The sequence below is a fragment of the Nematostella vectensis genome, chromosome 12 (assembly GCF_932526225.1).
Source record: "Nematostella vectensis chromosome 12, jaNemVect1.1, whole genome shotgun sequence".
NCBI lineage: Eukaryota > Metazoa > Cnidaria > Anthozoa > Actiniaria > Edwardsiidae > Nematostella > Nematostella vectensis.
The window spans coordinates 9,061,821-9,089,391 of NC_064045.1; the positions used below are offsets into that span (position 1 = coordinate 9,061,821).

General features: G+C 40.3%; 3 protein-coding genes across 4 annotated transcripts in view; 1 reads left to right on the forward strand and 2 right to left on the reverse strand.

Moving 5' to 3' along the window:
- Positions 1-87: 87 nt before the first annotated feature.
- On the forward strand, positions 88-9,053 carry LOC5511764 (ras-related protein Rap-2a). The gene is made up of 4 exons (XM_001632054.3): positions 88-747; positions 2,869-2,925; positions 7,352-7,425; positions 7,556-9,053. The coding sequence occupies exons 1-4, from the start codon at positions 393-395 to the stop codon at positions 7,985-7,987; spliced, it is 918 nt and encodes a 305-aa protein (XP_001632104.2). The 5' UTR covers positions 88-392; the 3' UTR covers positions 7,988-9,053.
- A 665-nt stretch (positions 9,054-9,718) lies between these two features.
- Positions 9,719-12,202, reverse strand: LOC116617915. Its single transcript, XM_032381115.2, has 2 exons — positions 11,788-12,202; positions 9,719-11,191 (listed from the first exon to the last, which is right to left on the reverse strand). Exons 1-2 carry the CDS (start codon positions 11,873-11,875, stop codon positions 10,737-10,739), a joined length of 543 nt encoding a protein of 180 aa, XP_032237006.1. The 5' UTR covers positions 11,876-12,202; the 3' UTR covers positions 9,719-10,736.
- A 954-nt stretch (positions 12,203-13,156) lies between these two features.
- Positions 13,157-27,571, reverse strand: part of LOC5511732 (cytochrome b-c1 complex subunit 2, mitochondrial) — a 30,686-nt gene continuing 16,271 nt past the window's right edge. The window contains exons 5-24 of one of the 2 annotated variants that reach the window (XM_032381085.2): positions 26,830-26,927; positions 23,942-24,034; positions 23,015-23,164; positions 22,841-22,905; positions 22,710-22,766; positions 22,539-22,599; positions 22,279-22,342; positions 22,163-22,196; positions 21,973-22,036; positions 20,622-20,679; positions 19,882-19,983; positions 19,449-19,512; positions 17,872-17,911; positions 17,425-17,480; positions 16,901-16,943; positions 16,160-16,240; positions 15,832-15,908; positions 15,134-15,206; positions 14,354-14,434; positions 13,157-13,438 (exon numbers count right to left, since the gene is read on the reverse strand). In XM_032381085.2, coding sequence (XP_032236976.1) covers positions 13,352-13,438; positions 14,354-14,434; positions 15,134-15,206; positions 15,832-15,908; positions 16,160-16,240; positions 16,901-16,943; positions 17,425-17,480; positions 17,872-17,911; positions 19,449-19,512; positions 19,882-19,983; positions 20,622-20,679; positions 21,973-22,036; positions 22,163-22,196; positions 22,279-22,342; positions 22,539-22,599; positions 22,710-22,766; positions 22,841-22,905; positions 23,015-23,164; positions 23,942-24,034; positions 26,830-26,927 — 1,448 coding nt within the window. In that variant the 3' untranslated portion in view covers positions 13,157-13,351. The remainder of the gene's footprint in view (positions 13,439-14,353; positions 14,435-15,133; positions 15,207-15,831; positions 15,909-16,159; positions 16,241-16,900; positions 16,944-17,424; positions 17,481-17,871; positions 17,912-19,448; positions 19,513-19,881; positions 19,984-20,621; positions 20,680-21,972; positions 22,037-22,162; positions 22,197-22,278; positions 22,343-22,538; positions 22,600-22,709; positions 22,767-22,840; positions 22,906-23,014; positions 23,165-23,941; positions 24,035-26,829; positions 26,928-27,571) is intronic. The other variant, XM_032381086.1, reaches the window with a different exon arrangement.

Consider the following 27,571-nt stretch of genomic DNA (forward strand, 5'->3'; position numbering starts at 1 on the left):
TGCCATTGGTCCACACGTCTTTGACTGACGTTTTCTGTTTCGCTTATGTGTAATAAAGGAAATTGATAGTGTTTGATGTTAGGGGAGGGAAGGGTTGTCTGATTTGCATCCGTTTTGGTAAGCCGTAGTGTATTGTTTCTGGATCATTGTGATGACTCAGTTTTGAAAGCTGTTTGACATTTGACCGGTGTTTGATCCTCCGAATTTCCGGTCGCAAGATCATGAACGCTATCTCATTTGCGTGAAAGTTTGTTGTACAATTACTCCGCCACAACGATGCTCTAAGAACGGCTGTCAAAGCTAAGAGCCGTGTTTCTCTCCGTTTAATCTCCGCAGATATGGCACATTAACGGCGTTCAGTGGCGATACGAGTCAAGGAAACATAATTCTTCATGTCTAGAAAAGAAAGACCTACTTTATCGCGAAGCTCGTACAGCTTTTCCCAGGGAATGAAAGAGTTCTCGCCTCATCCACTTCTAAGACAAGATTACAATGGTTTAGGGACGTTTCCACTCAGAAGAGGAAGTTTGGGGGGACAAGCCATAAGAGAGAGAACTTTTAGAGCGCAGAGGAGCAACAGCGTAAATTGCACACCAATAACAGAACAGTATAAACCCGTAGACACTCTTACCAGGCGACGAGCAAGTTTAGCGCCAAAACCCAAGGACCCGAAAGACGGGAATAACAATAAACCATCAGAGAAATACTCCATGGTGGTGTTAGGAGCCGCTGGAGTGGGAAAAACAGGTCAGAACTTTCTAAACTTTGAAGTTTTGTTTGTTTGTGATGTTTCGTCCTGAATTTTAAACGCAATTCACCTTAGAAAAAATATCAATATCGTATAACTTAATAGATATTCATTTAGTGATGTCAATGATGCGTGAATTGCGTGAGTTTGAGATGCCGTGATTTTTTTATTAAGCTAAATGTTATTAGTGTTTATATACGTGCACATGGAACATGCTTTATTATAATACAGCGGCCAGTTTATTTAACTTCTAAAGTACCCAAAGAATACATTTTTGCGAAATAACATACAATAATGTACTAATGGTATATTTTCAAAGTTATCGTACTCAAATTTTGTTATCTTTTACAAATTTTGTGTTTAGAGTGTCATCGGAGCATATGCTTTATTTAAAACGCCGTAGGCTTTTCGTTTCGGAGTATTACTTTTAAATGTGTTTGCAATATTGATTCTATAGTCGCACGCACACTGAGGGAGAAAGATAACGCGAAAAGACTCCTGCTAAATTGGGCTAATAAGTAAATTCAAAACAGCCGTAAATAATTCTAGTTTTATGCCGTTTAACATGTACAGTTTTAGCCATATCGACTTCCCGATCGATCTAAGATTTCAGAGGTCAGAAAGTGTGAACGAAATTTATTGTAATTAAGTGATCGTATCAAAAATAAAATGTTCCTCGCAACTACTCGTCTAAAACTCGAGCTTTATTTTCAAAACAAGCAGATTTTGTTTCCATTTCATTTCCTGCTAGAATGATGTTTTCATAATATCCTTAATGAACATGAAAATATTATACAATAATATTCTTTAAGAAACGTTTTGTAATAAGAGAATTCGCCCATAGGTAAAGGTGTATTCGTTGCAAAAAAAAAAAAAAATAAATAATAAGACATCCTAAAATCAATCTTCTAACAATTTAAACGACGATGTTTTATCAGAGAAAAAAATGATTAAGGAAGACTCCAAGACCTTTTGCCCTCTTCTTCAAACTTATTATAAATACACTTATTCTGTTTCCTCCTGGAAGGGAATTTACGTTTCTAAGATTTCTCTTTTTGTTGTTTTAACCAAGCATTTTGCTTTTATCACAACGGTTAGCTCAGGGATTTGTACAAGAAAATTTTCGCACAATATTTTCCATACAAAAACGTGAGCTGCATTAAACGGCATTGCACTACACTGCAGTGCACGTTCCCCATGGTGTGTTTGCGAGCTAAATTGAGAATTCGAAGAGCTAAAAATAGGGCTTTGTTTCTTCGCACGAAGACAGCTTTTTCGCAGCCATGTACCCTGCTAAGTTTTAAAATAGAAAACGAGTAGTTGATATTTTCATTGGATGTTATTTACAAACACATTTACTATGCTTTCTCTCATCTTTGTTATTACATTTTGTACTGTGCATTTATTTAATTTTTTTACTTATCTGAAAATAGGATGCAGTATAAAACTGTCTTCATCATAAATATTCGAAGAACTGATTCTAATTCTAGAATCCTCTTGAAAAGCTTCTAAGATATCTTAGAGCAAATGTGCGTTTTTTTCATAATCCTTTACGAGACTTATATTCAAATTGCTTTGACCTGAATGATTTTGGGGCTAAGCCCTAGTCAAATACCTTATCTATATTCTTTATCCCCTATCAAACTGTCTGAAACCTCACGGATATAATTTATTCTCTCTCCACACTTAATCTACTAAATATTTAAGAGCAAAATATTTTTCATTTTCGTGTTTCTTGTTGGCGGGTCTTCTATTGGCAAGGTCGTGTTCACACTTCGAAACACCTTTAGTTGTTTCTTTGAATGGGGCAAACTTAATAACATTAATTACTACAAATCTATATAAAGGTGTAGTTGAGCATTTAACCTTTCGATCCACGAACCGTCACGTACAATAGAACGTCACGTACAATAAACAGTCAGACCTGTTTCGAGCTGTATGACTAACACGGATACAAGCCTGTTATAGGATGGGGGCTGCAGAAAACCCGCAATGAGATCTTGGGATTGGCGATCACCACAAACTAAACCTTGTTTAAAAGGTTTTGTAGTTCTACTATACTTTCAGTGAATTTATTTCGTTTCTGATGTTTTGATTGTATTATTATTTTTGATTGACAGCTCTGGTGGTTCGATTCGTCACCGGCCGATTCTTGAATGAATACGACCCTACTCTAGGTGAGCATGCGCGTACTACATTTACCGCTGTTGTAAGTCCACGGACACTGGTTTACCCTAAAGGGGAGGGGGTTGACGAATTGAAAACGATAGTTAATTTGTCTAATTGTAGTCCTTATCTTCATAAAAGTAGAGACCAAATTCAAAACACGTTTGTGTAAATCACATTAGCTAAAAGCAGAGATCACCGGACAATGCAAAGCGCTAAAGATATTGGACTCCAAAATAAAGACTATACAAGACTTGCGCAGAACCTGTACATTCCCTAAACTGATACCTTTGCGCACTGCCATCCTTTTCCTTAGACTGAGTGGCAAGCCCAATGGGTTTATTTTGGAGCATACAAATTGGTTCCTTAGTTTTTATAGACTAGTACCTTTTCGTGATGCGCATTGTATCCAGCGCGCGAGATAAAAGCGCAAAAATACGTTTACATAAATCGCGCGCATATCTATTCTTATATGCAAGTCACAAGAAAAGGTTTAGCTCGGAGATAAAAGAGATAAAAGCGCAAAAATACGTTTACATAAGCCGCGCGCATATCTATTCTTATATGCAAGTCACAAGAAAAGGTTTAGCTCGGAGCGTTAAGTAATCCGTAATCCGTAATCCGCGCATGAGGGAGCCATCTAGAATGATGGAATGAGTAAACTAGGTAAATATTCGTGCCTTCTCAAGAGGCTTTCGAAGCATTCGCGGATTACCGATATCTAATGGTATGATCTCTAGCGTTAAAGCGCTTTTGACGGTGAAGTGTGTTAGATTTTTCATGGAAGAACCAATCCTCTTTAAAGGAATAAAGCACCTCGATAAAACCTCTTAATGGAGAATAAAAGTCATTTGATGCCGCATTCGGAAACCTTAAGTGGCTATTATTTGTATTGATTATATCTAACGCGGCCATTTGCACCTATTAGCTTGCACGCGCCATCCGGCTTTTAGACGCTACACAAACCGCATCTCCTAATTCACACTTTTTCACATCTTTGGTCCCTGTGATGTATAGTCGATATAGCTCATGATTGAGAAAAGGATTAAATTTGGATCTATCCATTGCCAAAGTCACTAGGCTCGATTTTCTTCTCGTTTCTGCGAACCCGCAATCCTGTCAATGAGACCTTGCGACGGCTGGAAAACACAGCAAACAAATCGAGAATGTATTTTTTACATTTTTGTTTTTGCGGTCGAAGAGAGAGAGAGGGAGCGCGTGAATCCCCTAGCTGGATCAACATTCATTTACACGCAATAGGAAATTTGAGCACTTTAAAAAATCGACTCATCTCAACTTCAGAAGACCATTAAAAGGTCTTATAGATAACACGTAACATTTTTGGTTTCGCATGTTTTGGGCGTATTCTTGCGAGCGATTTGCGGTGGTTTCAGAGGTCGTCTGAGGTTAGACGGGTATACTCACACTCCGGTCTAGACATTTGAGAATGAGGTAATTAGGTTTACCACAGGCTAACCGCATTAGAGACATCGGAAATCATATCTTCGATAAGGCGGATAAGAAGAAAAGCCACATAATGGCTAAATGAATAAAGATAATTTCAGACAGATTTTTAGATGTTATCTAAGGTATGTTTATGCAATATTACGATGACTCAACACTTTGCCAAGAAGGGAATAGAAAGCAGTAGCGTATCTATCATGCTAAGGAATATGTAGTATGAGCCGTCTGTAAAAACGGAAATCTCGGGAATACTGAGTTTGGAGTCCGAGGCGGTGCAATGTCGAGATTCACTGAAACTAATTTCAGGAACATATCAGTAATAATGGCTTTCTTCGCGCTGCGATTTGCAAAGAAAATTAAATTCCAACAACTACTAAATAGTATGCTCCCGAAGCTGGTGCGCACTAGGTGATGTGCGCAGTGCTCGTCAGGTACACACCAGGTGATGTGCGCAGTGCTCGTCATGTACACACTTGGTGATGTGCGCAGTGCTCGTCATGTACATACCAGGTGATGTGCGCAGTGCTCGTCATGTACACACTAGGTGATGTTCACAATGCTCGTCATGTACACACCAGGCGATGTGCGCAGTGCTTGTCATGTACACACTAGGTGATGTGTGCAGTGCTCGTCATGTACACACTAGGTGATGTGTGCAGTGCTCGTCATGTACACACCAGGTGATGTGCGCAGTGCTTGTCATGTGCACACCAGGTGATGTGCGCAGTGCTCGTCATGTACACACCAGGTGATGTGCGCAGTGCTTGTCATGTACACACCAGGTGATGTATGCAGTGCTCGTCATGTACACACTAGGTGATGTGCGCAGTACTCGTCATGAACACACCAGGTGATGTGTGCAGTGCTCGTCATGTACACACCAGGTGATGTGCGCAGTGCTCGTCATGTACACACCAGGTGATGTGCGCAATGCTCGTCATGTACACACCAGGTGATGTGCACAATGCTTGTCATGTACACACCAGGTGATGTGCGCAGTGCTCGTCATGTACACACCAGGTGATGTGCGCAGTACTTGTCATGTACAGACCAGGTGATGTGTGCAGTGCTCGTCATGTACACACTAGGTGATGTGCGCAGTGCTCGTCATGAACACACCAGGTGATGTGCGCAGTGCTCGTCATGTACACACCAGGTGATGAGTGCAGTGCTCGTCATGTACACACCAGGTGATGTGCGCAATGCTCGTCATGCACACACCAGGTGATGTGCACAATGCTTGTCATGTACACACCAGGTGATGTGCGCAGTGCTCGTAATGTACACACCAGGTGATGTGCGCAGTGCTCGTCATGTACACACCAGGTGATGTGCACAATGCTTGTCATGTACACACTAGGTGATGTGTGCAGTGCTCGTCATGTACACACTAGGTGATGTGTGCGGTGCTCGTCATGTACACACCAGGTGATGTGCCCAGTGCTCGTCATGTACACACCAGGTGATGTGCGCAATGCCCGTCATGTACACACTAGGTGATGTGTGCAGTGCTCGTCATGTACACACTAGGTGGTGTGCGCAATGCTCGTCATGTACACACTAGGTGATGTGTGCAGTGCTCGTCATGTACACACTAGGTGGTGTGCGCAGTGCTCGTCATGTACACACTAGGTGATGTGTGCAGTGCTCGTCATGTACACACTAGGTGATGTGTGCAGTGCTCGTCATGTACACACTAGGTGATGTGCGCAATGCTTGTCATTTACACACTAGGTGATGTGCGCAGTGCTCGTCATGTACACACTAGGTGATGTGCGCAGTGCTCGTCATGTACACACTAGGTGATGTGCGCAATGCTTGTCGTGTACACACTAGGTGATGTGCGCAGTGCTCGTCATGAACACACCAGGTGATGTGCGCAGTGCTCGTCATGTACACACCAGGTGATGTGCGCAGTGCTCGACATGTACACACCAGGTGATGTGCACAATGCTTGTCATGTACACACTAGGTGATGTGCGCAGTGCTAGTCATGTACACACCAGGTGATGTGCGCAGTGCTCGTCATGTACACACCAGGTGATGTGCACAATGCTTGTCATGTACACACTAGGTGATGTGTGCAGTGCTCGTCATGTACACGCTAGGTGATGTGCGCAGTGCTCGTCATGTACACACCAGGTGATGTCCGCACTGCTCGGCATGTACACACTAGGTGATATACACAGTGCTCTGCATGTACACACTAGGTGATATACACAGTGCTCGTCATGTACACACCAGGTGATGTTCGCACTGCTCGGCATGTACACACTAGGTGATATACACAGTGCTCGGCATGTACACACTAGGTGATATACACAGTGCTCGTCATGTACACAGTGTTCTTCATGTACGCGATAGGTGAAGTGCTTGTTTCTTGTAATACATTATGTGCGCGCTTCTCATCATACATTAGGTGATATGTGCGCTTTTCAACATACATTAGGTGATGTGCACACTTCTCAACATACATTAGGTGATATGTGCGCTTTTCAACATACATTAGGTGATATGTGCGCTTCTCATCATACATTAGGTGATATGTGCGCTTTTCAACATACATTAGGTGATGTGCACACTTCTCAACATACATTAGGTGATATGTGCGCTTTTCAACATACATTAGGTGATATGTGCGCTTCTCATCATACATTAGGTGATATGTGCGCTTTTCAACATACATTAGGTGATATGTGCGCTTCTCATCATACATTAGGTGATATGTGCGCTTTTCAACATACATTAGGTGATGTGCACGCTTCTCAACATACATTAGGTGATGTGTGCGCTTCTCAACATACATTAGGTGATGTGTGCGCTTCTCAACATACATTAGGTGATGTGCACGCTTCTCAACATACATTAGGTGATGTGTGCGCTTCTCAACATACATTAGGTGATGTGTGCGCTTCTCAACATACATTAGGTGATGCGCGCGCTTCTCAACATACTGTACTTTCTCCTCTTCAGAGATGACATATGAGAAAGAGCTGCGAATCGGTGACTCCTCTATGGAGCTTGATATACTCGATACAGCTGGCAACGTAAGTCCTGATATCGCAAAAAACAAATCAGTCTGACCTGACCTGTTTATTATTATACTAGAGAAAAGTGCAGTAGATTTTACTCATTTGAGGTCCGAAATGATCCTTTCATCTTTATTTAATATTTCAGGGAGAAGCTTCGTATATCCACAATGGCGACGGCTTCGTCGTCGTCTACTCAATCACAGATTATTACAGCTACGAGATGGCGCGTCAACTCGTCAAATTAGTCACGCAGGTTCGCAAAACGGACGATATCTGTCAAATACCCATAGTCCTTGTGGGTAATAAGCGAGACTTAAGACGGGGTCGCTGTGTCGCGAAGGACGAGGCGCGGGAGTTTGCGTCCGAGTATGGATGCTCGCATTACGAGACATCTGCGCTAACCAATAGGAACGTTCACGTTATATTCTACAACATGGCGTTTCAAACACGCTTCACAAAAGCTTCCAATAGGGAGACCCGTAAGAACAATTGTCCGCCGAACGCAGGGAATGGCTTCCTAAGTTCTGTAAAACATTTCTTTAATCCTGTGAAACGTCGTAACAGCCTGCCTACTTGAGATATATAGAAAGATGAGAGGGGTTTGAATAGATAAGAGACTTAGCGCAGGTGCTTACTAAGGATTTTCTGAGAGGGATGTGTAGTCATAGGTTTTATATGGAAAAAGGAGAGTATTGACGATCTTTCAATAAGGAGTAACCCACTTTTTGGCAGCCAAGGGGATGGGGTAGTGCACTGCACATCATGCGTACCCCCCCCCCCCCTTGCCGCGTACCTGAAGTCGGGCAGGGAACAGCCTTCTTAAGGTCATCAGAGGTATAATCCTGGCGAACCCAGCCCTTATTTTAGCATATAAAGGAAAATAGGCGGGAATCGTTTTTTACTAGGATTTCAAAATGGAGGTTGCCAGAGACTGGTCTAATCTATAACAAAAGTCTTATGTTGAACGTAGTCACGGACGGTCGTATGCTTTTCCTCTATGCTGGAGTGAGGCATTTTTTTCTCGCCAAAGGTTGTCCGTGTAAGTGAGTAATAAGATAAAAAAATAGCTATAAGAAAGATCTTTCCCACCATAGACTTGAAAATGATATCCATATATAGTGATACGAACATTAACAGCTAGCTATACCTTTCCTCAACATAGGATTGTATATTCATTTATCTATTTGAAAGGAATGTTGCGGGTTAACGTTTTGTTTGGAGAACAATAGAGGTGCCAGTGTAACCTACCCATGATGCACCATTTCTAGATTCTTAAGGCCAATTAAGAAAGCACGATTTAGTCGTATACGAACTGTCACGACATGTCTGAACTACGCACTACGGCATTCATAGCATCGTAACGGAGTTGTAGGCTGATTTACATTTTACGACTTGAGCTGTTGTAGTAGAGTCGCATACAAATAAATCGTGCAGTCTAAATTAGCCCTCCGTCGCACATTTTGTTTTCTTCGACATTACAATTCTGATAGTGGAAAACTTGAAATAAGCTGGGTTATGCCATTTAGATGTTTTACAGCTGATAAAAAAAGAAAGCAGTGCAACATATTAGAAATGTATTGGCATAAGGGAAGGGGGGGGGGTGGTGGTAGGGAAAAATGTAAAATAAATTTAAATTATTGCGACTGAGTGTTGTTGACGTGTTTTATTATTTATCTTACATTTTTTTCAAGTTCGAGTTTTCTGGGTCAATAGATAGTCAACGAGACGCGTAAAAAATGAAAACGAGTAGTCTAATTGTTTTAGTATAAATCCACTCACATACTTGCTTCAAATAAATTACGATTTTAATAATTCTTAGTAATAAATAACCGCTTTTATCGCGCGAAAAGGCCGGCTATTTCGCTACTCACTATCTATGGGTCAATAGATATTAAGTGTGGGAGCCAATCAAATTGAGAGATTCGTTACACTCTTGAAATCGGCTTAGCCCGGTGTTTACCCAGCTCTGATTGGGTTTCCTGTGGTTGACAAGACGTCTCAACCCCCAAGCCTCACGACCATCTACAAGAATCCCGAACAATAGGCCATTGACTAGGGCTGCCTTGGAACCATTTTAACCTGGAAAGTCCACTTATCATTTAGTGGTGCGCAGTTGCTGTCGCATTGCATCATAATTTCGCTAACTTAAACAACCCCTCCCTCCCTTTTGTTTGCCAATCTTAGACTTTTTGTTTCAAGATTATGCATGCGCTAGGCTGAAAGTTTTACCCACCCCCAGTTAGATGCAAAAGTAAAACAAACGCAATAAGGATCCGGTACCACCCTAAATTTAACTGGACTTCCTTACTTTACCACAATGTATTTTATTTTCAATCTTTTTATTTTGTTAAGTTAAGAATAAATTGTGATTATTTTCCTCTGTAATGTTATTTTCATTAAAAAAAAAAACTTATTACAAGTAATGAATCGCAACTCGCAAAGTTTCTGTACAACCAGAGTAGTAAAGGGGGATATAGATCACGTTTTCACGGACCGAAAAATGCCTTTTTAACGTTTCACGGGTTGAAACAAACGGCATCAAGAAAATTACTATAATTAGACTAGAATAACAGGAATAAACTAAATCTCGGTCAACGCAGCCTCAAAAGTTCTAAATCTCGTTTCACGGGGAGATAGTTGGATCACGTTTCACGGACATCGAAATGGAAGATTTCACGTTTCTGGCAGTGAAAAATGGCCAAATCTCGTTTCACGAAAACACCCTTTACCACCCTGTATGACTGGGTTATGGAATATCAATTTCTCGGGCTATGCTTTGCTCCTAACTGTGACAATAAGAAACATGCTACCGTGCATTTGCACTTATATGCGATGTACCACGGATCCACAATCCATTTCAGTCGCAGCTCGCCTGATATAAAAATAGTTAAACTAAAATTTTAACAACGAATGGAATATTTTAGAATTATCAAGAACCATAGATTGCTTGGGTCGTGCCAAGACGTGTGCTTTTACTCACGAACTCCATAATTGCGCTGAGAAATGATCCGACGAAAGCCCCTTGTTATGATACTAAACGTTGCCAAACAATATCAGGCCACCAAGGTCTCAGATAATTAGACCAGTTGTGTCCCTTTTGAAGTATTTAACACACAAAAAACGCCAGCGAAAATTCAAGGTCAATGATTTAATGTACCCCGTGAACCGCGAATCAAGTGTGGCGTTGAATTTCATGGAATTTTTTAGTCTTTTCAAAGGAAATGTTCTCCTTGAAGCTTTTTGTCACTGTTTAATATTTGCAAATGTTCAAATTTATCAGACCAATTGCAAAAGTTGTGCATTTTTATCATCCGGTGCGCACCGTCTTAAATTCCTTGCCCCGTTTTCTTTCGCAGTTGCTTAGCCTGCCGTGTTTTCCCATGTATCATTCTTTTCTTGCTTTTTCCCCTTCTTCCTTTTCGCCGCCTTTTTTCAAAAAACTCTTGCAACCTATTCAACATTCGCTTCAAATCTTGGTCAATCAAATCAGCCTCGTATGCGCAGCATTTTTCATAAGCCACTTTGTACTTCTTACATTTCCTCAGTCGTACATTTTTAAAAGGTCTTGCAGGGTGAATCCAAATCTTTGTTTTCATCTTATGGAAATGTTCGTTGTTCGGGGCGATCGAAGCGAGTGTCGTGGCATAAACACAAGCCTCTCCAATCTTTGCCATTTCTCTTCCAAGAGAGCAGCACCGGTCTTTTCGCGACATTTTGCGCTTTTGTGGTTTTTGCGTGGGTCGTTTCAAGAGATTCGCTGGAACTTCGTTAGACGCGGGGTCTGAGAGATAAATCATGAAATACTTTGAGCAATTAACTTATCAGCGCATCTATGCTTAATGTATTTATGGCAGTTAGCGAATAATGCGATATTTCAATGAAGGGGTCTTTTGTAGAGAAATTTACAAATAGTTCTTACCATTCAGTATCCATAGAGAAAATTATAGCGAATTTGATTACCAAGTAGGAAAAATATATTTGAATGTTATATGTTTGTTTTCATAGTCTTAACATACTTTAAAGCTAGAAATCACCCGCCCAATGCCTCACAAAATAAATTGTAACAGTTTTCCATGAAATTGTACTACTAAGGACACTCCAAAACATTCAGGCCATTGTCAGATATGCTATGACCGCTAGGCAACTTCCTGATTGCGAGCAACATGAAGATAATAACAAGCGCTTTACAAAACTTTAACTAAAAGATTCTGAGTTTGTTAGATTGCAGGTGGGGTTCTTAGTCTTAGTTCTTAATACTGCGACCTTGCAATTTGTAGCAATGCCTTCCATTTTTCATTTAGCTTTAGAACTCGCTTTGTTTATTATTTCACCCCTGCACCTCTCTGCGCCGAGTTTAGCGTGTTTATCCTAACTCACCTAGAGATATAAGCCCTGCAAGGCTCTGACAACCAGCGAGCTCCAGCACAGTGAATGTCACAATCACACCAGTACAAATCAGCTTCATATCCGCCCACGCGTACTCCGTACACCTTTCTTCGCTTTCTGGAAATGTCTCAAGTCTTGTCCTTTCTCTTGTAGTTGTTCTAGTGAGGAATCGGAAGTTTCTAGGGCGTCTTGTCAGTAGAACGTCAATGAGTACTCTCTGTTATTGTTCCGATGTGTCAAAACACCTCCCCGGGAAGCTCGTTTGCCGGCAACTCTGAGAGGGAGGAGTTCGGTTTCAGTTTGAAGCTCTGCTCCGGGATTAAGGGTCGTACTATCATAACAAACTGTACTGGAATTGAATCCTATGCAAAGCGTATAAGCGGATTTGCGCGACGTTTGTAACTGTGAAGATCCGGTGTGAATCCGCCCAAATGAGACAGGGTAAGGTTGCACGTACATAAGACTCTCGCGCGGGTCAAGATCCCTCTCACCTCCCCTAGGGGCATCTCTTGCGCGCAAGTGTAGGGATATCGCGGTAAGCGTAGCTTCCCTCGCGACGCCTGCAAGGGAGGCTACGAGGGGGAATACATATAATCCTTAAAGGGGAGAAGACATTTGGGTGCGAGGACCTTCCCTTACCCCCTGGGTGCGAAGGGCATACGACACGCAAGGCCACTAACATCCCTCAAGCAGTAAGGACATTTAGGCGTGAGGGAGGACACCACCATCCCTCGGAAAAGACATACGAGTGCGAGGACCACCCACCGCTGGGAGAAAGCACGGGTGCCGTGCTTCGAGACCGCCAGTGCTGAAAAACGCAAGACTAGTTCCAGTACCGCGCGGTTAAACCAGCCTTTTTGTTTTGAAATGGCGGCTTTCTATGGCTTTTTACAGGCGAACTGTCACATTTTGGCGAATGCTAAGAAAACTAAACCAAACCTAAGGCTATAATTTTCTTTATGACTCCCTCATTATCACACAAATCTGTCATCTTTTGTACAGTATGGTTTTAATGCTGTACAGTTAGTCAAATCAGCGACTGAAGTCAGCCTTTCGTACCTTTACTCGAACGATTCAACACTACGATTGTGCTTGTTTTCGCCAGAGCACGCGCATACATTATTCAGCACTGTCTTCGAGACCTAGCATTCGGATCCCAAGGGCAAGAGTGATGGACAACACTTTATCACTTATGAATGTTAAAGTGTTGTTAAAACAAAAAAAAAAAACAAAAAAATCGATGATAGCGAGAAATGTATGTGAACGAAAGCCCATCGATCCCCTCCCGCCCTGTTTTAGTCCTCTATGCTCCCCCTCCTGGAACTGCCCATTGACGTCCCAACAGCCTCAATACGTTCTCTTACTTACACAATCGGTTTATTTCAATCTTAAAATATTGCACATTGCGCTCCTTTGTACAGACAGCGGAAAATGCGTTTTGTTTTTCTTAAATCCTCAATTACATACAATGCACCAACCCCAGTTAACTGGCAGAAAATAATCACGCTATAATCACGTGACACAACACGCCATACAGACACGTGATAGCACGTGTTTAGAAGAGTTCGTCCACGTGGGGCACATTGGTGACGTCACCGGCGGCTGAAAGGCACGGCTTGCTGGACATGAGGCGTTTGGCGACCTGGGGCGAGACAACATAAAAGGATTGAGATATTTTCACAGGGAAATAGTTTACGCTATACAAACAATGGTACTTTTAGGGGAAGATCTAGCTTTCCGCTAAAAGGGGGGGGGGGTGGCTAAGTGACAAAGAGGGGAATTGGTAATTTTTTTTTTTGTTACTTATGGCTTTCTGACAGCCCAAAGGGGGGTTTAAACCCCCTAAACCCTCCCCCTAGATCCGCTACTGATTTCCAAGGCAAAGTCATGATGTATACTACAGACCTGCTAAACACCATATTTACAGGTTAATATTTGCAGGGGTGCACGCGCTCGAATATCCGGGAACTACAAGTTTTAGGCGATAAAACTATTGGCGGGAAAATTAGAATACGCGTGCGAGTTTTCCGTCTTTTTTCTTCGCTCTGACGAGTCCCTCGTCCATTACATGTTAAAACCTTCCTAGCTTGCGAAGCAAGCGTTCCTTTGTGTTTGAAGGGGGTAAAAAACCTAAAGGAATGTAAGAAACGGACAAGTTCGATGAGGGAAATTTTGACCGCGCGTAAAACGGCTGGCGTATTCGCAGATAAATAAAAGGCTCTTAGACCCCACAAAAACCGCCAGCAGCTTAGGCTATCAAAACACACGGGAACGCTTGCTACGCAGGCTACAACGTTCCCTTCAAGAACGCTAGCCAGCATACCCTTTGCTATTGTTTGTTTTCATTAAATATTTTAAAACAACACTGTTGTATGTGATGACGTTTTGAACTGTAACCATCAACAAAGTTCTATACTTGATTTGTCAATTCCGACCGAAAATATCAAAGTATTCCCCACAAATCAGCCGATGGAAATGGATGCTTTCTTGAACCTGGTATTCTTTCTAAGACGACAAAATGATGGCTGTAGACCAGTGTTCGGAGCCCTGTACTAACCGCGAGAAGGTCGGCCTTGGAGATGGCGTCCACCATGGTGGCAGCATCACTAGCAGGGCTGTATGAGCCGGTCGTCAGGACCTGGGGGAACACACGACTTCAGTCAATATACAGAAGAACCCCGATAGGCCGGCTTTTCGCCAGGGAAGGAAACAGAGACATAGAAAAGCCGTGACGTGCGTGGACGCGACAGTTCTTGAACATCAGCGTGAGGAACAAGTTAAAGAACGGGACTGTTCCGTTTACTCCTTCTCTGTTGCGTCTCATGTGCGCTGGTTTTCGCACGCGAAGTAAGCATATCACCTTCCCACTTACTCTTCCGTTTACTTTGTTAATAAAAGCATGTCTTTTACTCACCCAATACGAAAAAATATTTTTTTTTTCTTCAACCGTCAATATTTCAAGGTACAGTCGTCTCGAAAAGTCATTTGTTGAAAATATCTTAGGGAAGAGATCCGGAGGAAGGTCTTGCAAGCAAAGAAGACAAGGGGAACACCTATGCTAGCCCAAAAACGAGTGATTATACGCCAGAGGTGTTTATAGGTTATAATTAGCCTACCTGTAGGCTTGGATAGTTTTTACAGCACGAAAACACGCGGGACATTTCCCCCCTTCCCCCTGCGGAGCGCATTATTCGAGATGGCAGCCGTGTTATGCGAACTCCGTGTTTTCGGGGATTTTGGCCGGAAAAAAACTATCAAAGCCTACATGTAGGCCAGGTATTAATTGGAAAGGGTACGTAGAAATAATGGTTGATACTGCTTATCTAATGCTTTTCACCTGGGCTCCAATGTCCTCAAAGTTCGTCTGACCGCTTTCATTGTTCATTAGTAGGCTTGCTTTCAATTGGTTCCTGCACAACAGAAAAACAAGAAGCCATTTGTAATAACGTATTTCTCTTTTTTATTACCAGCTTTCTATTGAAAAGTAAGAGAAAAAAATGTAAGGGACCATCCATTATTTTTTTAGGAGTGGGAAGAGGCATTTAGAAAAAAATGCATGTCTTTTGGATCTAAAAAAAATCTTGCAGCACGGTTTGTTTCTAAGGAATAAAACATAACTATTGCTCAACAAAATCTGACCCCTGAAATCAGTCCTCGAATACTATAGGTATACAGTGTACATTAGCTCTATTGGCAAATAGGTAGCTAGAAGTGAGTCCAAGAGGGGAGGCATGCAGCACCTTTTACAACCAAAAAGCGGTGAATGTTATACACCTATTATTTCACAAAAGGTTGTCAGTGCAAATGGCGAATGGCAAATGGCTTATGAGTACTAATTATTCGTAAAATTAAACGTGTTAAAGCCAAGCACTGATAACCTTTAATAGATAATTGTTTGGATTTATCCATATTCTTCGAGACGCATGGTTACTTTCGGTCGTAGAACTGCCATTTGCCACGGAAACCTTTATTGAAATAGGTGTATGTACATTTTTATTATGTGTCCAGGTTTGAGTTAAAGGAGCCAGTACTCACTTGGCACGGAGGAGTTCATCGTCGCTAACCTCTCCCTTGGCCACCTTGGCAAACTGACCCAAGCTAGCCTTCATCACCTACATGAATCGTATCAGCAGAAAATGTAAACACACTTTGTAAGGGTGCAATTTGTAGATCTCAGATAGTAGTAGTACCATCGTGGGTACCTCATTACAGCAGGTAAGCTAAGCAGTGTATCTCACACGATATTCCATCATGACTAGCTGATATAAGTATGTTTCCAGCCAATTAGCCGGGACACATCCGCATTTTCTTTCTTCTCTGTGTCCACTTCTAGGCTTTGGAGATTCCCTACTACTGTGCATACCTTTTCAATCTCCGCAGGAGATGCGATAAAGTAGCATCCAAACAGACCACTGTCAGAGTAACTCATGTTTAGGGCTGACACCTAGAAAAAAAAAAGAATAACAACATGAAGCCCAAAAAGTTGAGTTCTTGAACCAGAACAACAATACACCAAAGACTGGTATTCGACTCTGCCCAGTGTCTCTGGGCAGAGTCGAATACCAGTTTTTTGGGTATTAGAAAAAAAAAGACTCTGGTTTTTGGTGTATTAGAAAAAAAAAGACTCTGGTTTTTGGTGTATTAGTAAAAAAAAAAGACTCTGGCAGAGTGGAAAACCAGTTTTTGGTGTATTAGAAAAAAAAGATAGATAGGTAGATTATAATATAGATTTACAATTTAAATTGTAAAAATTCTGCTCAATATGATATGCAATAAAGTCAAGAAGCAGATCAATGTCCATTTGAAGCCATTGTATTGGGCTAGTCTACTGCTTTTGTATTTATTTACTAGTATATGCACTAGGATAACTCCCAAAGCTATTTGTATTTGCACTAAATACCGGCTTCACCGTGGTACAGAAATGCCTTCATATTGATACTTTTATGCCAATAAAAAATAATAATTAAATATTTTGGTATCTTTAAGTGTCAACCTAATAACATGTATGTCGGCAAGTCGATGTTAGAGAGCATTCGAAATCCAGGCCCAATAATGCACTATAAAAGGGGAATGATTACATGAAAGGTAATGTATGGTAACTTACAGCAAAAGGTCCTTGCGCTACTTCACTTGCTGCCTTATTGAGCCTGCAATCACCATGTACAGCAATCATACAACAAAGCCAGTAAAACACGAGCTCTGTAGGTGTCATTGTGTGTATCATTAATAAGGATCACATTTTAGTTGTTGTATAAAAGAAATACATGTAGATCTCCTTTTTTGTGTGTATGTCCTCTAATAACGTCTCAAGGCATACTTTCTTGTTAACAAAAAGCTGTGTTGTACTTGTGTTAAAGAATTTTGATTAGCCACTCCTTGCTTTTTGTTAACATCTGAAAAATATGATGGTCTATTGGCATGGAAACTTCAAAATAACCATCCACAATCGAAGTCTCTGGTACGATATCGATGATATTTGGTTGAAAGTTTCTTAGTTACATGCTCTTATCACCCATTGGAAATGGATGCTTTGTGTGACTCGGTTTTGTGCAGGAGCATAAACGACGTGATTGGCCTTCTTTAATGATATGTAAGCATAACCACAATCTACAAACGTGAGCTGCTCACCTGGATGAGGCCATGTTGCTTCCCCATTTTACAGATGGTGTGCTGCCCATCACTCTCTAAAATCACAAACAATAGACTTATTCACAGGGACTGGTGACCCAGGAAGCATTTGTACTAGGCCCCACCTAATCAATGAAATGTTTTTTTAACCAAACTTAATGGAACTTATCTTGTTCAATTTATGCCTAATTGGTTTGGCAATAAAAAATCAATTTCACCAAAACAAACATGCTCGAGGATGATCCAGCGTATTTCGCGGTAGTGACCTTTGGGAGTGCTTGCAAAGTTAGCTGGATCCTCGAGCATGCAAAACAAACACCAATCGGAAGTTCAATCCCATAGATTCTTGTACTATCATAAGTGCAATATGGCAATATTGATGGCATGATATTGATGGGTTGCATATAGTATTTATTATTGTTATGCATTTCATTCAACTTTACAAACCTGTAAAATGCCAAGAGCTAGAAGATCTTTGCTTCCCAGACTGTGTTGAACAAGCAATAAGGCATTAGAGACAACAAATCATTAAAAACTAAAATTGAACAAAACATGCCATTGGTAAAGCATCTGTTTTATTGTATTTGAGGATTTTAAATAGAAGGGTTCAAGGTAAAAAAAACATTGGAATAATCAGGTTTAAGAATTCATTAGAAAGGTTCAAATAAGCATGAGCTTGAGAAGGCTTTGAGTTATTTTTAGATCAAGTTACAGTGAAACCTGGATTTTACAATGGCATTCCTTTCTCCCCGCCTAAATACATTGATATGTATTAGAAAATACCTCGATCAAACAATATTGGATAGAACAATTTTCTTGATTTTGCGTTACAAATCTGTTTTCCCGAGCATAATTTTAACCTTGATACAACCCCAGACACGTACCGTACAGTTAATCTATTTATTTGACTTGACAGATTTTGTTGGAGAGTGTACTGTAACTGAACAGTCTTTTGCAGATTACAGTTACAATATTATCATTTTGTAAAAGTTGACAATTAACCTGACCTTACTACAATGATATTTTCAATGGATTTTTCTTTATATCGTAGAATCGAGGACCTATTTGCAATGATTCCTCAATTTTTTTATAAATTTTCTTTCTCCCAAAGCATATCGTAAAACGCAAGTTCCACTGTATTCATGTTACGGTTAAAGATTGCTTGCAGGCATGGTGTTTGTTTTTGTAAATGCACATTTTTTTATAAGAAACCAACTTTTAAACTATATACAAGACCCATAAATTTAAAAAGGCCATCAACATGCCATTAATCATAAAGCAACTTGTTCACATATTTAAAACTCAAAGGAGGAGCGTCACACCTTCTCAAGTCTCCCGAAACGGATAGCCCCGATAGATCTCTGAGAAAGGGGAAAAGTGCTGTTGATAAATCTTCAAAATTCTCTCTGTTTTACTGCCCATCCGAAAGCTAAATCCAAGTTTCTGTTACGAACAATGTTTTTTCTTATTAGCTTGCGTTATATTTTGAAGGATACATAGTCGTTTTCTGATTAAAAAATGAGTGAGATGAAATTCGAACCACAACATTGCCTTAGAATCTTCGATATGGCCTCCAGGGGCCAAGCGTTGAAAACATATAGACGCTTATTTCATCAAGAAAAAAGAGATTTCTCAGGGGGTTTGAGTCATAACAAACAGTACGATTAACTAGCACGATTCTCTTGCAATCTTTATTACCAGATACTCTTGTATAATGGACATCTCTGATTGGCTATTTTGAAAAATAGTACACAGGCTTCCCGTCTTGCGAGTTACCGTGACGCTCCTCCTTCATTTTTAATTTTCAATATTCTTATTTTTATCCATTTGTTTATTTTTATCAATTTTTTCATACAGTACTGTAGATATAATAGCCATTCTTATTACTTATTTTCTTTAGGTTTATTATTGCGCATTTACTTGTGTTCTTTAGGCTGAGTATTATGCATTTACATTTACTATCATTCATCGTCATCTTATAATTATCATTGAATTTAATTTCTCCTTCCCTCAACAGGACTTACCCAGCACCTTGAACTGCTAGGGTGGCATGCACTAGCGAAGTCGGCTTGTGAATCAGCGACTCTCCTGCAAAAAAAAATTAAAAACCTGAAACATGGATTAGGGTGGTGTTACACAGGATAACATGCAACAAAAAAACTTTTTGTACATTGTATTGCAATATTTATAATCGTATATTTTTAATGGTCTGTGAAATGAGATGCATACAACAGGCCCTGATTACAGGTCCTTATTCTATGAGGGCGTAGAAACAACTTTTATCAATTGATACCAGCCCTAGCCTAAACACCACTACATACAAGCGACAGCCTACTATTTATTCTCCTACACCATTTCTACATGAAATGGGCTGACGAATGTCCCCCCCCCCCCATAAATTCAAATTCTGGATCTGCAAATAGCATAGAAACAAAGAATAATTATAATTTGGCTTACCTCCGTGATACTTGGCAGGATCCTTGGTGACAGCTTCTCCAGATGACGGCAAAGATGAGAGTGAGGCTTTCGCATGATCTACCAGCTGGGCATGGTCAATACCTATACAACAACAACATGGTCAATACCTGGACAACAACAAACTTGTCAACACCTGGACAACAACAACAACACAACAACAACCACCACCACCAATGGTCAATACCTGGGCAACAACAACAACATAGTTGATACTTTGACAACAAAAAAACAACATGGTCAATACTGGGCAACAACATGTTTGGTCAATACCTGGACAATAACAACAACATAGTTGATACTTAGACAACAACAACAACATGGTCAATACTGGGCAACAACGTGGTCATGGTCAATACATGGACAACAACATTTTAGTATTTATTCCTACAGGCAATCGTCCTGGTTTTTAAGTGCAGACTGTCTACATGACAAGTTTTCATGAGCTTTGTGATGCCTTGGTTTTTAAAGCAGCATTGTCACCAGTTTACTTCCAGAGGTCTGATGGAAACCCCAATCATTAAAAGACAATAGGATCTATTAGAATACGCAAAATTTAACAGGCCATCCGCTCTAAATTATCAATCACACCCTCAAAGAACCTTCCAATAGACATTTTTTTCATAATTTTAAAATATTTTTCTTGTTTTCTGTTAAATGTCACTGTGGCACCCTTCTGTCACCTTGGCTTTTAAGTGCTGTATGTAATCATGTTCACTTACCAACACCAACAAGAGCCATCCTTTTGCCTACAAAATGCTTGCCCTTGAAGTCGAGCAACTAAAACAAGTGTAACAAGCAAGTTGAGTCATATAACAAGATGACGGCATCAGTAAGAGTAATGTTTACGCCTGGCTCCCTTTACAAAAAAAAGTACAATTTAAAAGAGTGAAAATTGGGTATTCATCAAAAATCTATAAATGGAACTACAGTGTTAGGTTTATGGAGCAGATCCTGAATTTTATGAAGGGGGTGGATTATGTTGAATTTGAGGGGCTGGACATAAGCTTGAGACCTAACAGTATCTGTTATTTTATACAAAACAAGATTACGTTTCCTTTTTTTACCTCCAGAAAGGGGGTGGTTTTCCCTGCTAGCAGAGGCCTCTTTTCTCTGTATTTCGCTGGGCTGGGGTTCGCGAGGAAAAGATACCTCTGCCATGGGTCGCAAGTTCGTTTGATCAAACCGCCGTCCACGATCGTGGACGAGATCCAGAGCGCATGCCCCGTTCATTAATTACTGGCCACTATTTGAGCCCACAATGACTAGCGCATGCATGAAACGTATATCCGCTGCGGGATAATAAGCCCGCATTCGAAACGGCGTCCTCCGTAGAAATATCACGCGACGAATTATAAAAGAAGCCATTCAATGCCTTATCTTCATTCAGAATTTTCTCTCTTTTGACTAACGAGTCAATCTTCCATTTACAGGTTTTGCATATTCTTCTGGGAATAGCTGATCTAAGTTTACCAAAAAGTTTTGTAACATTTTCTTCGAATCCAACTGTGCGATATTTACATTGAAGAAACTCGCCTGCCCAGATGTCTTAATCCCACAAACAAGACAAAACTCGTCTTTGCTGCGTTTGTTGTTCAATCTTTTTAGTGACGTTTTAGGTGATTGAAATTGAACAGTTGTTTTCTTTTTTCGAAGAGGAGAACTAACCGGAGTTTGATTCATGATTTTCGACTAAACCCATGCAAAGCATATTAGCATATTGACAGCTTTCGCGCGATGGTACGGGTTTTGGCACGTCGGTCGCTTATTAAAGCTCACGCATGCGCAACAGAAACAGTTTCGACCCATGGCAGAGGTATCTTTTCCTCGCGAACTCCAGCCCAGCGAAATACAGAGAAAAGAGGCCTCTGCTAGCAGGGAAGGGGTGGTTATCCACATGATCAAACTCAAACTGTATCCACCCCAGTAACTAATGTACAGTATGCATTTGTATCCACCCCAGTTACTAATGTACAGTATGCATTTGTATCCACCCCAGTAACTAATGTACAGTATGCATTTGTATCCACCCCAGTAACTAATGAACAGTATGCATTAGTATGCATCTCTCACCTCTTTGGTGCTGATTCGGCTGATTCTGTGAGGCAGGCAGTAAATAGAGTTTCCCAGATTCTTTCTGTTGGTATTAGTATTGGTAAATTAAAGAAGTGTTTTGTGACTCTCTCCATGATTCATGACTGGAAATATTTCATTCTTGTGAATCGGAAAGTTATTGAACACTATATCAGTTCACCACACTCACCTAAAAGCAATTTTGTGAAGTTCCTCAAGAACACCTGGGTCAATAGATAAATGCGGAAATAAATAATAAAAAAAGACTGATTTTTAGAAGCTAGGGGGTTGTGTGCCTAACATTACCAATCTGAGGCTGAGTGTTGGCAATAGCCAGATCAAGTCTGATGCGTTCGCCTGCTTCCTCCAGCTGTTAAAGAAAACAGTGCAATAAAAATGTATTAATGAGATAAAATTAGTGCATCACAAGAGAACAAAAAACAGTTGATATATAAATAGCCATAATCTAAAGAAAGGAATAACATGTTAATACTGTTTCTATGGTACACCATAACACAGCTTCTCAATTTTTCAAAATCAAAATCAAAATAAATCATAATACTCACATCCCACGGGCTATAGGCACCATTCAAGGTGACTTCTGCAAGACTGTCTATAATGGCACCACTGAGAAAAAAATAATTAGTAAATTTTAAATAATAGTGAAATGACTATAACCTACTACAGTACAGTACGTTGCACAGTTCTAATGCTCAAAGCCAGTTGTTATTTCTTACACACTGTCCCGCACACAGTCAGAGGCAAAAAACAAATGGTCTCTTGTGCAAGTCGCCCTGGAAAAATACAACAAAAAATATCCTTGTCAAAGGGTGTGGAGAGATTGTTGATGATGAATGACGCTACTGACTCTAGGCTAGCTCCATGTTGCTCGGCATCTCTAGCAATCCTGAATGCTGTACGGTTAGGTGTGCTCTGAGGATAGAAAAAAAGAGAGACAAACTTGAATTCTCTGGAAACTCAAATTTCCTACTAAAAGGTTTTCTTGATGTAATGAAATGTCTATTATCTCTTTAACACGTACCAAGTAGGCTGCATTCCTCAACATATGAGTAATTCCAAGGTTTGAGTCAGTCTCATAGCGGCTTCCAGCATCAAAGAACAGCCCCACTCTTGAGATGGGGGAGTATGTCTCTAGAGATGCTACCTTGAGGCCATTATCCAGGGTAGTGACCTACAGAAAGAATAGCATTGACAGGAGTTTAGAGTAGTAAATAAGAACAGTGTGTGTATAGAGTAGTGACCTACAGAAAGAATAGCATTGACAGGAGTTTAGAGTAGTAAATAAGAACAGTGTGTGTATAGAGTAGTGACCTACAGAAAGAATAGCATTGACAGGAGTTTAGAGTAGTTAATAAGAAAAGTGTGTGTATAGAGTAGTGATATAGACAATAAATGATGTTCAAAAACGTTAAAAATACTGTAGTATTCTTGATTAACATGAGTATGGGGTAGAAACATACAATAGATGATGCTCTTAAAAGTTTGAAAAGTTTTTATAACTAACAAACAAAATATATTTTCCCTTATACTTCCTTAACAAGATTTTTCAGTTTTTGTTATACAGTATTTTCTGTTTGTACCGAAATAGAGCCTATCTCCTGAGACCTTCTCTTTTGCTTATTTTAATAATAGATCAAAAGCAATGTTGCAAGTACTCCCTCAAAGGCTAATTCAAAGAGTGTTGACAATTGGATTGAAGGTTTCACGAGTGAATGGTAAACAGAAAGTCTTTGATAACATTATAAAAATGCTTTTATAGTGCTTGTCAAAGGTTATACGAGTGTAACACAGAAAATGGTGTTTGAATAATGGTATCCAGAAAGTAGCTGATAATAATCTAACAATATATAATAATATTAAGGCAATTTACAAGCCTGTTCTAAATACTTTGATATGAAATTGTTCCCCAACTTTGTCATACTGTAAGAAACAGAGCCTAAGTTATTACCTGAACTGTTTGGCGTTCCCTGACCGAGCCTTTGGCTGGTATGTCTGTGAGTGGCTCATTCAGGGGGACAGCAGTGGATGCATATAATTTTTGCTAGAAGACAAAAAAAAGAACAATCATCATGAGAAAAAAAATTAATGCTAATTATGCAAATTTTGGAAATTGAATTAACATTAAACAGTTTTTAGAGCGTGCGAGAAAAACCTCTCTAGCCCCCCTCCCAGGCGAATAAAGCTTTTGCAAATTCAGCTGTAGCATGACAAAGAATTGACCAATGAAATGAGTTTTTTTGCGCATGAGAGGATCGTTTTAATGAAAAATGATGGGAAATAGTGGGTAAAGACATCAGAATTCACACAGGATTCTGACAGCGAAATCTAACTTTTTGAGTCTCACAGTGGAGATTTTGTCATGTTTCGAGAAGTACACTGCCTCTAGTCTGGTGAGAATGAATTATCTAACCACTAAAAGTCTGCTGTATGGATGGAGGCTTATTATTTTTGTGATAAGACCTGTATCATGATATTCATTTTGGCTAAATCAGGCCGGGGTGAATTCAATAATTAGGCCACGTGTGGTTGCTCTCATTTCAAAATACTCATTTCATGAGGTCAAAATGGTACAAAAATAACCTTTACTGGATCACACAACATCTGCAAGGCAACAAGGATGTCACAAAGGGTTTTTTAGATGGATTAACCCGAATATTTTGCATGTTTTATTTTTGCTCTGTTTGAGAACGATGGATTTGACTAACAAAATCTGTGCGAACGATTTGAATCAATTCTATATTCCTCCGTTCTTGGTAAATAAAAATTAAGGAAAATCAATAAGTAATCAATCTTTCAGTTGATAATACATTGAAGATGTTGTGAACTAATTGTGAGTTTAGGAAATCCACGGAAAGCACTAAGATTGTGTTCTCTAAACATGAAACATCAATAGAAAGCTCAACCGCTGCTGTGTCCAGAACACGCACTTTGTAATCGTAAAACTGGTTGATAAAATGTCTTTGTTTTACCAAGTCTAGAAATCTTATCTATGAAATAAACTCAAGGAATGTATTCAGGAATACTGTGAGTACATTTATTTAAAATATTGTATTGATTTATGTATTTATTAAAAAATAATTTTGTCATAAAAAGTTGTGTTTTGTTTCTTCGTGTTCACTAAACTGATAAAATTTCAATAAACTTGTTAAATAGTCGTCTATTTTTTATATTTTTCTAGTTCTTTACAGATTAATTTTTACACCATCGGATTCCTCATCTTTTTCTGAATAAGATGCACTATTTGCTTTTATGTAATATTGTCTTGCAATTTACTGCGCATATATGTTTTGTTTTCTTCTTGAGCGAATTTGCAAAACTCATGAAAACTCCCAGGGAGAGGGCGAATCGCGAGCTATTATCCCAGGAGCAAATGGGTTAAACATAATATAATACACCAAAAATAAGAATAAACACAATACACCAAAAGCTGAAATTTGACTCTGCCAAATTTTCATCTTTAATAAGACTTCTTCAGGGTAGACTGAAGAATGAGTTGAAGAATGAAGGTGTAATGTTTTTGCGTCTTGCGCCACTATTCTGATGTAAATAAGCTTGTAATGATTTACCCTTTTAAGTCTGCCCTGAAGAAGTCTTATTAAAGATGAAAATTTGGCAGAGTCAAATTCCAGTTTTTGGTGTATTGTACTTATACATGATATAATAAAATACAGCTAATGTTGCATTGCTTTGTGCAGTACCACCACTTATAGTCAATTCGTTGTTGTGCGACCTTCCAGAATCGAAAAATTCCTTTCTTCGTTTGGGAATAGCGCGTAGTCAATCAAACCAAACAATTAAAAGCAGGCAGACTGCCCCCAAAGCTTGTGTCTGACTACTCGCTATTCCCAAATGAGACAAGGATTTTGGATTCGCCAAGGTCGTGCAAATGAATTTGGCTGTAAAATCTGCCCTACTTTTGTGGACATGTTTCTAAACAATTTGCTTGAAAGAAGCCCAAACACCAATGATCCTTTGAAAAGGCCAAGTTTTACAAGTAGAATTTCTAAGCTACCAAAACAACGTGTAAGCCAACACAAGACACGCGGCTGCTGTTAGTTTTTTTCATTTGTTTCATCTAACGCCAGTACCGGTCAGCGGTACTTAGTTATGTTACGTTCACCAAACCCTGCCTTCTCTCCGCCATCTTGTTTTTGCTGTGTTACGATACTGGCTTTGGTTCTCTGTTGATTAAAGCGTTTCCAAGTTGTGTCCTAGTTTGTGGTCTTATTCAACTGGCGTGGTGGCAGCTGGATTTCGTCCCTTCGTCTCTTTCGCCAAAAAAATCACAGAATAGAACAGCAAACGCCGCTGTGACAGCACAACTTATTTACCGAAGAAATGGCTGCTACTCACAGAGCACCAAAACAATGGAGCCTATCTAAAACCGAAACTATCACCAGTTTTGAAAACTGGAAGCAAAACCTGATGTATACGCTGTCTCTCGATACAAATTTCTCAACTTATCTTGCCGATGGAGCTACATGGAAAAAGAAAACAAAGACCGAACCTCTCCGTGGCTATACCGATGATGATGAAACCGTTCAGCAATCAAAACGCCTCACTGCCCAACAGAAGGTGAACTTTTTAGAACTTATGCTAGGACAAATCGCAAACTACTGTCCTATTATTTCGAGAAACACTTTAGTTAAGAACTCTACATCTCTAGAGTTTATCTGGCAGGCGATCCGACAACATTTTGGATTTCAAGTAACTGGTGCACACTTCATAGATTTCGTCGACATCCATCTAGAGCCCGACGAGCGCCCGGAAGACCTGTTTCAAAGACTTATGGCTTTCGCCGAGGATTCCCTCCTCAAACCCAATAACCTAACTCACCATGGCGAACATGGGCCCACTAGGGGGCCCTGTCTCTGAAGTAGCACTTGCAGTCGCTACAGCTAATCTCAACGCCCGCATCCGATTACGTGGTCTGTCTGCGAGGGAAATGTGGACTCAGCGTGACCAGTTTTCCAACAGTCAACTCCCCTTCCAAGACCAAACCCTCATAGAGAAACAGCACGACCAGCGGAATTCTAACCACGCGTACAGCGAGAAATCTAAAGCGCCCACCGCAGACTTTCGCCCATCCACAGCAATCACTGTTGGCGACCTCATTTACCTGCATCCCGACAGGAACAAGACCCGAGGGCGAGATAGATATCTCGTCGTAGACACTGAAGGAGGCTTCTGTAATATCAGAAAGTTTATTGGCTCGCAGTTACGTTCTACGTCATACAGAGTAAAAAAAACAGATTGCTACAAGGTTCCATCTGAAGTACCGGACAAGACACCGACTGCAGCCTATGACTGTGACTCTTCCGCAGATGAAGATGACACTCCGGCCACCAAGAGGCTTCCGCCTCCAGCCCCACCAGATATACCGACAGCGATAACTGATCCACCTTCCCGGGATGTACCACCCCAAAGTGATGCCGACGCCTCTGAGACGAAAGCTATGGACTCCAGTCACTGTCCCTCCAATCTTCAAGATGATGACACATCCCCACCTAGGAGGTCTACCCGCGAGCGTCACCTTCCCTTACGTTATAGAGATGACGACTTTATCACTGACTTTAAA

Bases quoted from the DNA above. Each gene is read 5' to 3' on its own strand.
- LOC5511764 (XM_001632054.3), top strand. From the start codon at position 393: ATGTCTAGAAAAGAAAGACCTACTTTATCGCGAAGCTCGTACAGCTTT. The intron at 748-2,868 runs GTCAGAACTTTC...TTTGATTGACAG, and splicing joins CGCTGGAGTGGGAAAAACAG to CTCTGGTGGTTCGATTCGTC. The intron at 7,426-7,555 runs GTAAGTCCTGAT...TTAATATTTCAG, and splicing joins TACTCGATACAGCTGGCAAC to GGAGAAGCTTCGTATATCCA.
- LOC116617915 (XM_032381115.2), bottom strand. From the start codon at position 11,875: ATGAAGCTGATTTGTACTGGTGTGATTGTGACATTCACTGTGCTGGAG. The intron at 11,192-11,787 runs GTGAGTTAGGAT...TTTATCTCTCAG, and splicing joins TGCAGGGCTTATATCTCTAG to ACCCCGCGTCTAACGAAGTT.